The following is a 17,004-nucleotide window of genomic DNA, read 5'->3' as shown; positions in this document are numbered from 1 at the left end:
ACACAGAATATCATTGGAAGGACTGATGCTGAAGATGAAGCTCCAGTCCTTCAGCCACCTGATGCGAAGAGCCGACTCCCTGGTGAAGGCAGGAGAAGGGGATGACAGAGGATGAGATGGCTGGATGGCATCACCGACTCTGGACACCACTCAGTGCACAGTGAAGGACAAGGAAGCCTGGCATGCTGCAAGTCCATGGGGTTGCAAAGAGTTGGACATGACTTAGCGAATGAACAACAACATTAACAGCACTTAACGTGCTTAAAACTACTGTTTTATGTGCTTTACATTATACTAACAATATAATCGTTTTTATCTCTGTGTCATTGAAACACCTCTCCCCCAAAGCACTTACTGCATTATGTTGGACTGTATTTTTCCCCCCTGGGTATAAATTACAGAAACTCCAAAAATTTCTAACATTAAAAATGCTTTAATAAAAAATATTTGGTGAATGGAAATGTGATATTGTGCTGGAGGAATTGGGACCTATTTAAAAGGATGAAATTAGATTATTAGGATTAAAATGAGTTCTCTACGTAGTCAAGAACTTCTGATCTTTTTATTCTTCCCCATGGGTCACTATGACTTTTATGATTTTAAAGCCAACTTTATGAGACTTATGTGGCTGTTCAGTGGTTAAGACTCCACACTTCCACTGTAGGGGGCACGGGTTTGATCCCTGGTCGGGGGGCCAAGGTCCTGCATGTTGTTCAAATAAACCAACAACAGAAACCTATCTCAGACCTCATGATCCCACTTAGCACGAAACCTTGTTGACCAACTGTAAAGAAGGTGAATGTTTTGGTTTTTAGGAATCTTAGTGATTCGTGGTTATTGAATGAGTGTATCACTCGAAAAAAAAAAAGCTGTTGGTGTGGTAAAAGATATGACCTGTGATTTATTTGAGAAATAACAAAGTTTTCTATTTTTTTTAAACTTTACCTCCCCCCCTCCCCCAAATGCCTAGTGTAAAACACGGTGGTTTGAGTTTTCATTTCAATGAAAGAGTGTGTAAAAGAGGTGATGTATATCTGGACTGTACTCATGTAAAGATTCTCATTAAAAAAAAAATTAGTTGGCTGCACCAGGTCTTAGTTGCAGCACGCAGGATCTTTGATCTTTGTTGCAGCATGTGGGATCTTTAGTTGTGACGTGCAAACTCTTGGTTGTGGCATGTGCGATCTAGGTCCCTGACCAGGGGTAGAGCCTGGACCCCCTGTATTGAGAGTCCAGTCTTAGCCACTGGACTACCAGGGAAGTCCCAAGATCAGGAAATTTTAAGGTCAAGGTCATTTCTGAGTAAAGAGTAAGGTGATGGGAATTTAGTCAGTGCCGTAAATGGAATCATCTTTCCTATTAAGTAGTAATTAACACTTAAGTAGCATTTACTATGGGGTAGACGGAGGAGCCTGGTAGGCTGCAGTCCATGGAGTTGCTAAGAGTTGGACACGACTGAGCGACTTCACTTTCACTTTCAGGAAATGGCAGCCCACTCCAGTGTTCTTGCCTGGAGAATCCCAGGGACGGGGGAGCCTGGTGGGCTTCAGTCCATGGGGTCGCACAGCGTCGAACATGACTGAAGCGACAGTCAGCAGCAGCAGCAGACAACTGTGTGGTATTATTATTAGCTCCATTTTAAAGACGAAAACAGCACCAAACATAACCAACTCAGCACTAAACATAACCAACTTGTCTAAAGTCACCTCTGTGGTACGTGGCAGAGTGCAGAGCTGAAACTTGGCAGTCTGATTCCAGGGTTTGTGTTTGTAATAGTAACAGAAAAGCAGTGGCTGCTGCTGCTGTCGCTTCAGTCGTGTCCGACTCTGTGAGACCCCATAGACGGCAGCCCACCAGGCTCCCCCGTCCCTGGGACTCTCCAGGCAAGAACACTGGAGTGGGGTGCCATTTCCTTCTCCGAAAAGCAGTGGAGCAATGGTAATAACAAAAACAACTCCCCACCCCTCAAACCAAATGGGGTTTCAGAAATGGAAGAGATACAAAGACAACAGTCAAGAGACACCAAAGAGACAAGGAAATACAGCAACCCCCTCTTCCTCCTATCACTTTATCATATGAGTCACCAGGGAAGCTCTCCTACCACTACTAGAGAATGCTTTTGTAATTGGTGGTGGTAGAACTCTCTAGTTACATATAACAATTTATTGGTATCCTTGTGGATGGGGAGAAGGGTCAAGTTGGTATAACGTTTGTACTTAAAAGAATGATGATGATTGAAAGAAGAATTGCCATGCTGATGATTATGATCTTTTTGCAGTGTTTCCGCCATATCCTCCTAAGAATCTTCATTGTTTGGGGGGATTCTTTGGCCTGAAATAAACAAACAGATTTCATGATTTCTTATTTCTGGATTAATGTGTACCCTGTAATACATATTAGAACTATTTAGAAGAATGGATTTAATTTGATTTTGATCAATCACAAAGTCTCAGTAGGTCTGAGCAGCTGTTCTAAAACAGTACACCAAGATTCCGTATGGTGTTCAGCTGTACTTTTATTGGCTTTTAAAATTTGTGATGTTGAAAAGTTACTCTCTGAACTCCAGTTTCCTCATCTTCATGATTTTATAAGTGTCACTCTCCCTTACAATCCTATTTAAAATTGCTAACTCATCTCCATTCCAGCAACCCTTTTCCCTTTCAATACATTGTTTTTTCCCAAAGTACTTAACCTCTCCTCTAACAATATGTAATTTTTACTTTTATTGTTTGTTGAGAATGTAAGCTCTATGAAGGCAGGGATTTCTGTCTGTTTCATTCACTGCTATAGTCCCAACAGTGAACCAACGATATAGAGCAGGTGTTTAGTTAATGTCTGTTGGAAAAAAAATGAATGACTAAATCTGCTTATTAAATGAGGATAATAGTACCTGCCACAGAGTAGCTCAGATTCTGAGAATTAACCAAGATAGTGAATACAGTATATCAAGACTGGATATAAGAATAAATTATGCCATTATTAATATTTTGATGAATAATGAGATGGATTTCCTTAAGTATGATACAAAAAGTTTCATATCTTCACCTAATTAACCTAAACAAAACAGCTCACTTTTATTAAATATTATTAAAATTATTGAAAGAATTCAAGGAGCAATAAAGAGAAATGAAATGTGGCCACACAAAATTATAAAATCCTTATGCCCACCCTCCTATTTGGTCCACTCCTTTTTAAAATATATGTAACTGCTTTTCATCTAGTCATGATACAAGTGAATTGCTTGATGCTTACATGGATTTCTGCTGTCTGCCACCTGGATAAGGAAAACTATCATATTTCACTTATCTTTCTTCATGCATCACGTCTGCTGCTTTAGTCTCAGTGTACAGTGATTTTCCAAGAACAAAATCAAGGTGGATGCTTGCAGCGCTTACTGTAAGTGGCATGAGTCCTGGTATGCCACTCAGACGGCCTCATGACTCTAGTTTATGACAAGTTATGGGAGCCCAGGTTTGTATATCCAAGATGATGCTGATTATTCCCAAGGACTTGGAGTATGGAAGCTAGCGACTAGGTGTACTTTCCAATGTGTTATAATGCTTTAAGTGCAGGCACTATAGGACGTGCACTATATGTATTTCTGCACAATACTATGTAATACTCATAATAACCTTAGGTTAATATTCCTGTTTTACGCTGTTGAAGAAAAATGAGGCTCAGAAAGTTTGAAGTTACTTGCCTCAGATTTAGAGAAAGTGACGGAGCTGGAATTCAGATCTAGAATTGTGTGACTCTATACTGCCTTGTGTAGAAATACTGAATTAAGGTATAAATGGGCTTTACATTCTTCTCTTAGGTTATTTATTCTCTTTTATTAATGTAATATGCATGTACAGTTTGGGCAGTCAGAATTCTGTAAGGCGTGTTAGTAAAAAGTGCCTTCTCCTGTCCTGCTCCTTTCCACCCCAATCCTATTTTTCAGAGGTAATCTCTTTCAGCTCTTGTTTGTGTATTTTGTTAGTTGCTGTATCCCTATTGCCTGGAACAGTGGTTCTCACCTGGGGATGCTTGTGCCTTCCCGAGAGCATTGGGCAATATCAGGAGACATTTTTGCCTGCCATGAATGTAGGGGTTGCTGCTGGGTGTCTAAGGGCTAGGAGCCAGGGATGCTGTTGAACATCCTACAAGGCCTAGGGCAGTCCCAAGTGTGGCACGGTTGAGAAATCCTGACCTAAAACAGTGTCTGATGTATAGTGGGTGATCAGTAAATACCTGCTCAATCCATCTCATTTAGCTGTCTATTTTTTCCTGGTGTTCATTTTCCTATGGGTTACTAGAAATATTTACATATTATTATACATATATATTACTAGAATATATATATAGTTCTTGATTTTTTCTGTTTCCAACTATAGAAAAGAGGATATAATAATTCCTACCATACCTTCCCCCCCCCAAAAAAAATCCTTCCTTTGATGGCTCCTGTGTTGGATCCATTTGTTTTATCTATTATTTAAAATTTAAAAAAATATTTATTTTTAATTGAAGGATAATTGTTTAACAGAATTTTGTTGTTTGGGGAAACAATGTAAGACTATCTTTGTAACCTGGGGAAAGTCACCTGGGAAGCCCTAAATAATACACAGAAAGCATAAATCACAAGAAGCAAGACATACATTTGCCGACATGGAAGTTAAAGACTTCTGTACTGGTAAATGGATAAAGAGATGTGGTACATATATACAATGGAATACTACTCAGCCATTAAAAAGAATGGAATAATCCCATTTGTAGCAACATTGATGCAAATAGAGATTATCATACTACATAAGTCAGAAAGAGAAAGATAAATACCCTATTATGATATGACTTTTATGTGGAATCTAAACTATGACACAAATGAACCTATCTATGAAATAGAATCATGGACATAGAGAAGAGACTGGTGGTTGCCAAGGGGGAGGAGGAGGTTAGGGGAAGGTTGGAGTGGAGGTTGGGGTTAGCAGATGTAAGTTTTTACACATAGGATAGATAAACAACAAAGTCCTACTGTAGCACAGAGAATTATATTCTATAACCTATGATAAACCACATGGAAAAGAGTATAAAAAGGATATTCATATATATGTATAACTGAATCACTGCTGTACAGCAGAGATTAGCACAACACTGTAAGTCAACTATCAGATCAGATCAGTTGCTCAGTCGTGTCCGACTCTTTGCGACCCCATGAGTCGCAGCACACCAGGCCTCCCTGTCCATCACCAATTCCTGGAGTTCACTCAGACTCACGTCCATCGAGTCAGTGATGCCATCCAGCCATCTCATCCTCTGTCGTCCCCTTCTCCTCTTGCGCCCAATCCCTCCCAGCATCAGAGTCTTTTCCAATGAGTCAACTCTTCACATCAGGTGGCCAAAGTCCTGGAGTTTCAGCTTCAGCATCATTCCTTCCAAAGAAATCCCAGGGCTGATCTCCTTTAGAATGGACTGGTTGGATCTCCTTGCAGTCCAAGGGACTCTCAAGAGTCTCCTCCAACACCACAGTTCAAAAGCATCAATTCTTCGGCACTCAGCCTTCTTCACAGTCCAACTCTCACATCCATACATGACCACAGGAAAAACCATAGCCTTGACTAGACGAACATTTATTGGCAAAGTAGTGTCTCTGCTTTTGAATATACTATCTAGGTTGGTCATAACTTTCCTTCCAAGGAGTAAGTGTCTTTTAATTTCATGGCTGCAGTCACCATCTGTAGTGATTTTAGAGCCCAGAAAAATAAAGTCTGACACTGTTTCCACTGTTTCACCATCTATTTCCCATGAAGTGATGGGACTGGATGCCATGATCTTTGTTTTCTGAATGTTGAGCTTTAAGCCAACTTTTTCACTCTCCTCTTTCACTTTCATCAAGAGGCTTTTTAGTTCCTCTTCACTTTCTGCCATAAGGGTGGTGTCATCTGCATATCTGAGGTTACTGATATTTCTCCTGGCAATCTTGATTCCAGCTTGTGTTTCTTCCAGTCCAGCATTTCTCATGATGTACTCTGCATATAAGTTAAATAAACAGGGTGACAATATACAGCCTTGACGAACTCCTTTTCCTATTTGGAACCAGTTTGTTGTTCCATGTCCAGTTCTAACTGTTACTTCCTGACCTGCATACAAGTTTCTCAAGTCAATTATACTGCAATTAAAAAAATAGAAAAAAACATGACTTCTGTCCTAAAAAAGATACTATACACAAAGCTAAAATCAAGCCAAATATTGGGAGAACATATGTAAACTTTATACAACTGCCTAAGTATTAGGATGAAGAATTATATACTCATTCTTTATTCTAATAGTTATAAAATCATTGTTTTATACATTAATATATATTACAAACTATTAAAAAGATAAGCACCCCATTTAGCAAAATGGTCAAAGGATATCAACAAACAGTTCACTGAAGAAATTCTAATGGTTAATAAACATAAAAATTGCTCATTGTCATCCAAAATGCAAATTTAGACAATATTTTCTTCCCCCGTCAGATTGTTAAAAATTATAATCTCATAATCCCAAGTACTGGAAAGATACAGAACCTTTCATACAGTACTGATGGAAGTATAAATTGGTACAATCTTTGGAAAGCAATTTTAAATTATTTGCTTAATTCAAGGGTACATATATTTTAAGATCCAGAAATTCAATTTCTATGTATATATTCTAGATGGTTTAAAATAGGATCAAGCATCCCAAGGGGTTCAGATGACCCACTGGAGAGCAGGAAAGTAATATTAGAACCTCTATTTGTCTTAATCTAAAAAACAAGGAAATGAAAATATTTAAATTTTAACATATGGATAGCCACTTACATCTTCCCTAGGTATGGTGTAAAATAATTAAATCATGAAAGTTAAGGTGTTTTGAGAGTAGGGTGGAAATTCCACAGTGATGAAGAGTTGGCCACTGCAAACTCCTTTATCCATTCTCTTGCAGTGTGTTCTAACACCGACGATACATCTGGGTAAGTGAATGGATGGGTAATATTATTTAGTTTTAACTAAGCTAAAGAATAGACGTGGCTTAATTATATTAATACTAATAAGGCAAACCTAAACAACAAGAAAATGACAAAGAGAATATATCTCTGCTTCTAGTTTGAATAGTCCACCTTCCATATTTAAAGACTTTAAAGTCATTTGTAATCAGATCTGACTTTTAATCGCATTGCTATCATTAAAATACATTATTAACACATGTATACCTGTGGCAGATTCATTTTGATATTTGGCAAAACTAATACAATTATGTAAAGTTTAAAAATAAAATAAAATTTAAAAAATAAATTAAAAAAATTATTAAAAATTTTCTTAATTAGAGTTTTATTTTCTTAAGAAAACAAACTATTTAATTTTATTTCATCTTTGTCTCATTCTTTAAATTTCTACTTTTCTGTATGTTTTATATAAGATTATTATAGGATAATACATATAATTTATATATATTTAAATGCATTCTCAACAATACTCGACAAATAAATGTGCATGATCAAAAAATTCTGTAGACCTCTGTCTTAGAAACATTTTGCAAGCGTGTACCAAAAGACATGTACAAGGGTGTTCAATGCAGTGTTGTTGATAATAAAGAAGTTGGAACCTACATTAATGCTGATAAAAGGGGAAAGGACAAGAACACTATTTCTTCAAATAGTAATGAGATGCTGTCAGAAGCTAAATTGATAAATTAGAGCTAAGTGTATCAAAATTAATACATTTCAAAAAATAATAATGTTGAACTAAAAACAGATTGCAGAAGGAGAAGCTCATTAGAATGTCATACATAACAAAGTTAAAAAATGCAAACCAACTATAGATACATATTATAGCAAAGGAATCAAAACATGCATACAAATGATTCATATCAAATTCATAATAGTGTTTCTTCTAGTGAGAGAGTGGAATGAGCTTGGGAAAGATTCAGAGGTGACTTTAATTACATTTATAATTTTATTTCTTTGAAAACCAAAGGCCCATATCCAATGTGGCAAAATGCTAAGGCCATATAAGGCTGGCTGATGATTACAAGGGTATTAGATATATCATTCACAGAAAATTTTCACATACCTGAAATAAATGTTGAATGATATAATACTGAATTTAGAATTTAATGATTGTGATTTCAAAATGCATTGTAAAAATGTAGACACTATCAGTTATCCACTCTTTGGCTGTTACGCTTTATCCATCTTTTATGAACTTAACACATACTTATATTGCAGCTAGGCTTATACTAATATGTCTCCTGCAATAGATTAAACTTTGAAAAGTACCTCATTCATTTTTTTTAATCCCTGAAGACGACAAGCATAATACCCTCTACATAACAGGCCCCCAAAGAATGTTTATTAATGCATGAATCTAAATGGCTCAAACAGTTTTATCTGAACTCTTTTGTTATAATTCTCATAAAGTACAACTGAATCGTAGACAATGATTTTCTTTATTAATTCTTCTTTATAGATTATATAAACTGATGTGACCTATTCTTTTTCCTGCTATAAAAATAATGTAGAGGGTTGCCCCTGGAGAAGGAAATGGGAACCCACTCCAGTATTCTTGCCTGGGAAATCCTATGGACAGAGAAGTGTGGTGGGCTACAGTCTGCGGGGTCTCAAAGAGTCAGACATGACTTAGCAACTGAATGCGCACATACAGGTTTCTGTCAACAAACTGCCCTTGTTTTCTAGGGCGGCTGTAGCAAAGCTCTACAAACTGGGTAGCTCAGAACAACAGTACGCGTATTGTCTCAGAGTCCTGGAGAACACATGTCTGTCAAGTGTCAACACAGTTTAAGGGATGGTCCTTTCTTCTCTTCCAGCTTGTAGTGGCCCCAGGAAATCCTTGAATTTCCTTAACATGTAGATATAACACTCCAAAAAAAGAAAATGTAGAGGGTTGCTTTAAGTAAGTAATGTTTAACTTAACTAACATCGAGTGCTTGTTTGCTGCACCACTTATATTAGTGCCCAACATAGAGTTTGGTAGATGGTGCCTTGTTCTTCTTCTTACTATTATTCTTATTATTCTTAGTGCCTAACATAGAGTTTGGTAGACAGTAGATCTTCAAGAGATATTTTTCAAATTAATCAATAAATAAAAGATGCAGGGACTGCACAGATGAGAGAGGGATAGATTCAGCCTGAGAAATGGATGAGGAGATGATTCTTGAGTTGGGTTTTGATGGATGAGTAGAAGTTTTCCAAAGCAAGGAAAAAGAAGGAACAGTATGCATACAGGTATGAAATAATGCAACATGTATTTGGGAGAACAAGTAGTCTGATAATTTTTGAGATTTATAAACTATAAGACCATGACCTCTGGGTGATGTGACTGGCAATGTAGTCAGAAGAAAGCTCATTAAGTTAGGGAGGTTGGACTCTACCTCACTTGGACAGAGGTGTACCACAGGGGGATTTTAGGAAGGCTATGGATAGGGACTTCCCTGGTGGTCCAGTGGTTAAGAATCCACCTTCTAATGCAGGGGACATGGGTTCGATCCCTGGTTGGGGAGCTAAGATCCCACAGGCTGTAGGACAACTGAGTCCCTGGGACTCAACTAGAGAGAAGCCCCTGTGCTGCAATAAAAGATACCGCATGCTGAAACTAAGACCCAGCACAGCAAAAAAAATAATAATAATAATAATTTAAAAAGAGGGCTGTAGATAATGCTCACTACTTGCATTTTAAAAGAATACTCTAGTGTCACTGTGGAGGATGAATGGAGCAGAGCGGGACCAAAAATAGGGAGAACAATTAGATCTGGGAATTACCATATTCAGACAAGAGGTAACTGACCTCAGAGTGAGACAGTGAGCGGCACTGGAATGGGCACAAGGTGGGTTTAAAAGAGATTTAGCCACTCTATGGAATACTATATAGCAATGATAAGGAAGAAAACATTAACATGTAACAACAAGAATATCAAAAACATTAAGTAAAAGAAGTCAGACACAAAATACTATACACTGTATGACTGTATCTATAAGACATTCCAGAAAAGACAACACTAGAGTGACAGAAAGCAGATGAGTAGTTGGTTGGGGTCAGGGGTGGGTGAAGAGTCAACTACAGAGGAGGGCAGATTTTAGGATGGAAGAGCTAGCCTACAACTTCACTGTGGTCACACAATTGTTCATAATTATCACAGTTCATCATACTCCATACTTAAGAGTGCATGAATATTATATGTGAATAATACCTTGTAAATTGTTTTGAAAGGTAAAAAAAATGAGGCTTATAATATAAAAGATTTAGGAGGTTGAACCAACAGAACTTGGTGAGTAAAAAGTATGTATACTTTGCTTTATATGGTTTCTAGAAAAGATCTGTAAAAATAAAATTTAAAATGCTCACCACAGGGAATTCTGTGGCAATCTAGTGGTTAGGACTCTGTGCCTCATTGCAGGGGGCACAGGACTGATCCCTGGTCAGGGAACGAAGATCCCACAAGTCGTGAAGCATGGTCAAGAAAAAAAAAATGTTCAGAGGGAACTCTTCAAACCTTAGTGATTGTTTTAAAACTGTTCTCTAATAGACAATTTCAGACATATAACAAAAGTTGACAGGATGGTATAATGAATCCCTATATACTCAACATCCAGATTCAACCATTGTTAATTTATGGCCAATTTTTGTTTAATTTATACCCTATTCTACTCCCCTACTCCTGAACTATTTTGAAGCAAATCTTAGATGTTACATAATTTCATTCATATATATTTTAGTATATATCTCTAATAAGTAAAGACTCTTCAAAAACATACCCAGAATGCCATTATCACACCTAAAAATTACTAACATTTCTTAATCTCATCAATATCCAGCCAGAGTTCAAATATCTGTTTCATGATACTGTAAATGTTCATTTTTGTAGTTTATTTGAATCAAAATCCAGTAATGACTACATATTGCAACTGATAACTCTTCTAAATCCTTTTTTCGGTAAGTTTCCCTCTCCTGTTCCTCTTGGAATTTATTTGTTGACTAACCTGTGTGTTTCTTAATATAGGAAATCCTTCAGTTACACAAATAACCATTTTTCTCCTTTAATAGGCTTTAAAATTTGGGTTGTTTAGAATTATTCTTTTACTATTTTAGTTGCACTGCAATAATCTTGGATAAAGAGACAGTCTGGTGATATAGGATCATCTCACCAAGTGTCCCAGAATGTTTTTGCTGTGGGCAGTTTGCCTCCAGAGCAGGGATCCTATGACTTAGAGCGCTGTTTGGGTATCAAGACAGCTGTGGAACACTCACAGTTGTTTGCGGATCATCCGTTCTACCAGTGAAGATATTCAATCTGTCTTCGCTTTCCAAAATTTTATCGATATTTTGGGTCATAACATTTTTTACATCAGTTACTTGACTCTTCAGTGTGGATATCGAGCTGTCAACTTGATTTGTATTGTATTTCATCTATAGAGAAGTGAAATATAATATGCATTTAATTTTCTATAAGTGAAATCTATTGTAATATATTGTACAAATCAGAACAAAGGTGTCAGAAGGACATCTCACTGGTATTTCAGCATAGAGAATCAACTGAGCCTCAAATTGTTCTACCTTAATCTTGCAGAAAAAAAATGGGGAATGGTGAGAGAGGGAATATATCAATGTATTCAACCAGCAATGTTCTGAAGTGTTTTTTTAAATTTAAATTACTTATTTGTATAGACTTTCCCTGGTAGCTCAGGCTGTAGAGAATCTGCCTGCAATGTGGGAGACCTGGGTTCGATCCTTGGGTTGGGAAGATTCCCTGGAGAAGGGACTGGCTACCCACTCCAGTAGTCTGACCTGGAGAATTCCATGGACAGAGGAACCTGGCAGGCTACAGTCCATAGGCTCACAAAGAGTCAGACACGGCTGAGCAACTTTCACTTCACTTTTTAGGTTGACAATAAAATTGAGTGGAAATTTCAGAGTTCCTGCATATTCCTTACCCTGCCCCCACCTACACACACAGCCTCCCTCACCATCAACATCCTGTGCCTGAGTGGCCCATTTGTCACAATGGTTGACCCTACAGTGACGCATCATTATCATCCGAAGTCCATAGTTTACCTTAGGGTTCACTGTTAATAGTGCACATTCGGTGGATTTGGACAAATGTCTAATGACATGTATTTGTCACAAGAGAATCATACAGAACAGTTTCATAATGGCCCTTAAAATCCTCTGTGCTCCACCTATTCATGCTTCCCTTCTCCCTAAGCCCGAGCAATAACCGGTCTTTTTTTACTGTCGCCATAGTTTTGCTTTCTCTAGAATACCATATAGAGTCACACAGTACGGAGCCTTTTCAGATTGGCTTTCTTCACTTAGTAATATGTATTTAAGGTTCCTTCATGTCTTTTCATGGTTTAATAGCTCATTTCTTTATAGCGCTGAATAATAGTCCATACTGTAGTTTATTTATCCATTCACCTATGGAAAGACATCTTGATTGCTGCCATGATTTTGCAATTATGAATAACACTTGTATAATATCCATATACAGGTTTTTGTGTAGATATGATTTTTAACTCCTTTGGGTAAATACTGAGAAACAAAATTGCTGGGTCATACGGTAAGAGGATGTTAGTTGCATTAGAAAGTTCCAAATTGTCTACCAAAGTGACTGTACCATTTTGCATTCCCACCAGCAGTAAATAAGAGTTCCTCCTGCTCCACGTTGCCAGCATTTGGTATTGTCAGTGTTTTGAATTTTAGCCATCCTAATAGGTAAGTTAGGGGTACTTCATTGTTGCTATAATTTGCAATTCCCTAATACATATGATATTGGGCCTTTTCATATGCTTATTTGTCATCTGCATGTCTTCTTTGGTGAGACATCTATTCAAATATTTGGCCCACTTTTAAAACTGGGTTGTTTATTTTCTTTTTGTTGAGTTTTAAGAGTTCTTTGTATATTTTGGATTACAGTCCTGTAACAGATTTGTCTTTTGCAAATATTTTCTCTCAGTCTGTGGCTTGTCTTCTCTTTCTCATGACAGTTTCTTGATCCAGTTTGACAGTCTCTGTCTTTTAATTGGTGTATTTACACCATTAACTTTTAAAGTGATTATTGACATAGCTGGATTAATAGCTACCATATTTGTTCAGTTCAGTTCAGTTCAGTCGCTCAGTCGTGTCCGACTCTTTGCGACCCCATGAATCGCAGCACACCAGGCCTCCCTGTCCATCACCAACTCCCGGAGTTCACCCAGACTCACGTCCATCAACTCAGTGACGCCATCTAGCCATCTCATCCTCTGTCGTCCCCTTCTCCTCCTGCCCCCAATCCCTGCCAGCATCAGAGTCTTTTCCAATGAGTCAAATCTTCACATGAGGTGGCCAAAGTACTGGAGTTTCAGCTTTAGCATCGTTCCTTCCAAAGAAATCCCAGGGCTGATCTCCTTCAGAATGGACTGGCTGGATCTCCTTGCAGTCCAAGGGACTCTCAAGAGTCTCCTCCAACACCACAGTTCAAAAGCATCAATTCTTCGGCGCTCAGCTTTCTTCACTGTCCAACTCTCACATCCATACATGACCATAGGAAAAACCATAGCCTTGACTAGATGAACCTTTGTTGGCAAAGTAATGTCTCTGCTTTTGAATATGCTGTCTAGGTTGGTCATAACTTCCCTTCTAAGGAGTAAGCGTCTTTCTGTTACTGCTTCCTATTCATTGCTCTTGTTCGTTATTCCTATTTTTGTTGTCTACTCTATCCATATTAAAAATATATCTATATCTGGAGAAAACTGTAATTTAAAGGGATACCTGCACCCAGTGTTCACTGCAGCACTATTTATAACGGCCAGGACATGGAAGCAACCCAAGTGTCCATCAATGGATGAATGGATAAAGATGTGGTATATGTGTATATATATATATATAAATAACTGAATATTACTCAGCCATAAAAAGAATGAAATGACGCCATTTGCAGCAACATGCATAAACCTAGAGATTATCACACTAAGTGAAGTAACCAAAGACAAATACCATACAATATCACTTAAATGTGGAGTCTAAGAAAAAAGATACAAATGAACATATTTACAAAACAAAAATAGAAAACAAATTTATAATTACTAAATGGGGATGTAGGGGCAGGGATAAATTAGGAGTTTGGAATTAACATATACACACTACTATATATAAAAATAGATAACCAACAAAGACCTAGTATACAGCACGGGGAACTATACTCAGCAATATTTCACTATACTCAAAGTACTCAATACTTTGTAGTAACTTATAAGGGACAAGAATCTGAAAGAGAATACATGTATGTAACTGAATCACTGTATTTTACACCTGAAACTAACATAACATTGTAAATCAACTGTATTTAAGTTAAAAAACAGATCTTTAAGATATAGTACATTTCTCCAAAGAAGACATACAGATGGCTAACAAACACATGAAAAGATGCTCAACATCACTCATTATCAGAGAAATGCAAATCTAAACCACTATGAGGTACCATTTCACACCAGCCAGAATGGCTGCTATCCAAAAGTCTACAAGTAATAAATGCTGGAGAGGGTGTGGAGAAAAGGGAACCCTCTTACACTGTTGGTGGGAATGCAAACTAGTACAGCCACTATGGAGAACAGTGTGGAGATTCCTTAAAAAACTGGAAATAGACATGCCTTATGATCCAGCAATCCCACTGCTGGGCATACACACTGAGGAAACCAGAAGGGAAAGAGACACGAGTACCCCAATGTTCATCGCAGCACTGTTTATAATAGCCAGGACATGGAAGCAACCTAGATGTCCATCAGCAGATGAATGGATAAGAAAGCTGTGGTACATATACACAATGGAGTATTATTCAGCCATTAAAAAGAATACATTTGAATCAGTTCTAATGAGGTGGATGAAACTGGAGCCTATTATACAGAGTGAAGTAAGCCAGAAAGAAAAACACCAATACAGTATACTAACGCATATATATGGAATTTAGAAAGATGGTAACAATAACCCTGTGTACGAGACAGCAAAAGAGACACTGATGTATAGAACAGTCTTATGGACTCTGTGGGAGAGGGAAAGGGTGGGAAGATTTGGGAGAATGGCATTGAAACATGTAAAATATCATGTATGAAATGAGTTGCCAGTCCAGGTTCGATGCACGATACTGGATGCTTGGGGCTGGTGCACTGGGACGACCCAGAGGGATGGAATGGGGAGGGAGGAAGGAGGAGGGTTCAGGATGGGGAACACATGTGTACCTGTGGCGGATTCATTTTGATATTTGGCAAATCTAATACAGTTATGTTAAGTTTAAAAAAAAAAAAAAAGATATAGTATATTTAAAAAATAAGCTGCAGCTGCAGTAGAGTATTAAATAATAACTTATTAAGCACTTTGTGTGTGCCAGGTACTGTTTCAAGCACTTCACATTTATTAGCTCATTTAATTCCCAAACCTTTATACAAAGTAGTAATCTTATCATCTTTTATTTTCTAAATAAGAAAACTCAGACTGAGAGAAGTAAATATATTGCCCAGTGTTACATAGTCATCGACTCAATGGACACGAGTTTGAGCAAACTCTGGGAGACAGTGAAGGACAGGGAAGCCTGGTGTGCTGCAGCCCCTGGGGTTGCAAAGAGCTGGATGTGACTTAGCGACTGAACGACAACACAACTAGAAGGAAAACTAGGATTTAGATCAAGAAGCTCTAGAGAGTAAACCTTTACCTGTTGAATTAATGATCCCAGTTTTGTGAATTTACACACATATATATATATATATATAAACTTCTGGAAGGTTCACCCCAAACTGTTGAGTGCTCACCTCAAGAGTGTCTGTTTGACAGTGTAAGAAATACTTATGTTTCACTTTCTATACCTTTGTATTATCTCACCTTATTACTGAGCATTATTTTTTAAATAAAATTGATATTAAAATCCCCTATGCTTTGGCAAGTGATCACATCCACCTTAAACAGAACTCTCATCTTGGTCACTGGACCATGCAACTTAGGACTGACATTCTGTGAGGAGCTCACCAGTTGGATTTAGAAAAGAGGGAGTTGCTAGCTGAACTGTGTCCCCCTAAAAGCATGCTTTCAAGTCCTGATTCTGGATACCTATGAATGTGACCTTGTTTGGAAATAAGGTTTTGGTGGCGTGTGCTAAGAAATGTTAGGTAGATGCCTCTGTGGCTCACAGGTTAAAATTTTTATTAAGACACAGTCAAGATAAATGGTGAATCTTTGATTTTTCTTTTTATTTCTTTTCCCTTTTTCTCTCCTTTTAAAAATGTTTAATCTTTTTAATCTAAGCTGCTGTTGCTGCTAAGTCGCTTCAGTTGTGTCCGACTCTGTGCAACCCCATAGACGGCAGCCCACCAGGCTCCTCTGTCCCTGGGATTCTCCAGGCAAGAACACTGGAGTGGGTTGTCATTTCCGTCTCCAAGGCATGAAAGTGAAAAGTGAAAGTCAAGTCACTCAGTCACGTCTGACTCTTAGTGACCCCATGGACTGCAGCCTACCAGGCTCCTCCGTCCATGGGATTCTCCAGGCAAGAATACTGGAGTGGGTTGCCATTTCCTTTATTCTAAGAGAATCATCTAAATTTTGTTAATATAATGTATTCATAGTCCATTCAATGTTATTTGGCACACACACACATATATATACACACACACACATATATATAAATATTTAAAACTCCCTCAAAAAGACTTTTTTTCCCTGTGTGCATTTTGTTAATTACAGCATTAAAAAGTCAACAACTTTCATAAAAACTTTCTACAGATTTAAAGCTCATTGGGTTAGTTTATAAATGTTAAACAGAAATTTCTTTGATGTCAGTTGTGTTAACTGCTTAACATGTGCATATTTTCGCAGGGTAACTGGTTTTCAGGGAGCATGTTAATAATAGATTTTGGCTGTGATGAATACTGCAGAATTCTCCATAGAACAGTATGTAAATTTGATATATCTATCCTTCATTATTTTTTCAGGCATTGTGGTGGACACACGCTATGGGGACCCCCACGGA

General features: G+C 37.7%; 1 protein-coding gene across 1 annotated transcript in view; it reads right to left on the bottom strand.

Annotated features, from left to right (window-relative positions):
- Positions 1-2,193: 2,193 nt before the first annotated feature.
- The window catches only part of LOC129657119 (vesicle-associated membrane protein 7-like), a 33,602-nt gene continuing 18,791 nt past the window's right edge, over positions 2,194-17,004 (bottom strand). The window contains exon 4 of the mRNA XM_055587422.1: positions 2,194-2,331. Within this exon, the coding sequence (XP_055443397.1) occupies positions 2,194-2,331 (138 nt within the window). The remainder of the gene's footprint in view (positions 2,332-17,004) is intronic.

Source organism: Bubalus kerabau, chromosome 7, assembly GCF_029407905.1.
Source record: "Bubalus kerabau isolate K-KA32 ecotype Philippines breed swamp buffalo chromosome 7, PCC_UOA_SB_1v2, whole genome shotgun sequence".
NCBI lineage: Eukaryota > Metazoa > Chordata > Mammalia > Artiodactyla > Bovidae > Bubalus > Bubalus kerabau.
This window is presented reverse-complemented; position numbering and strand designations above follow the sequence as displayed.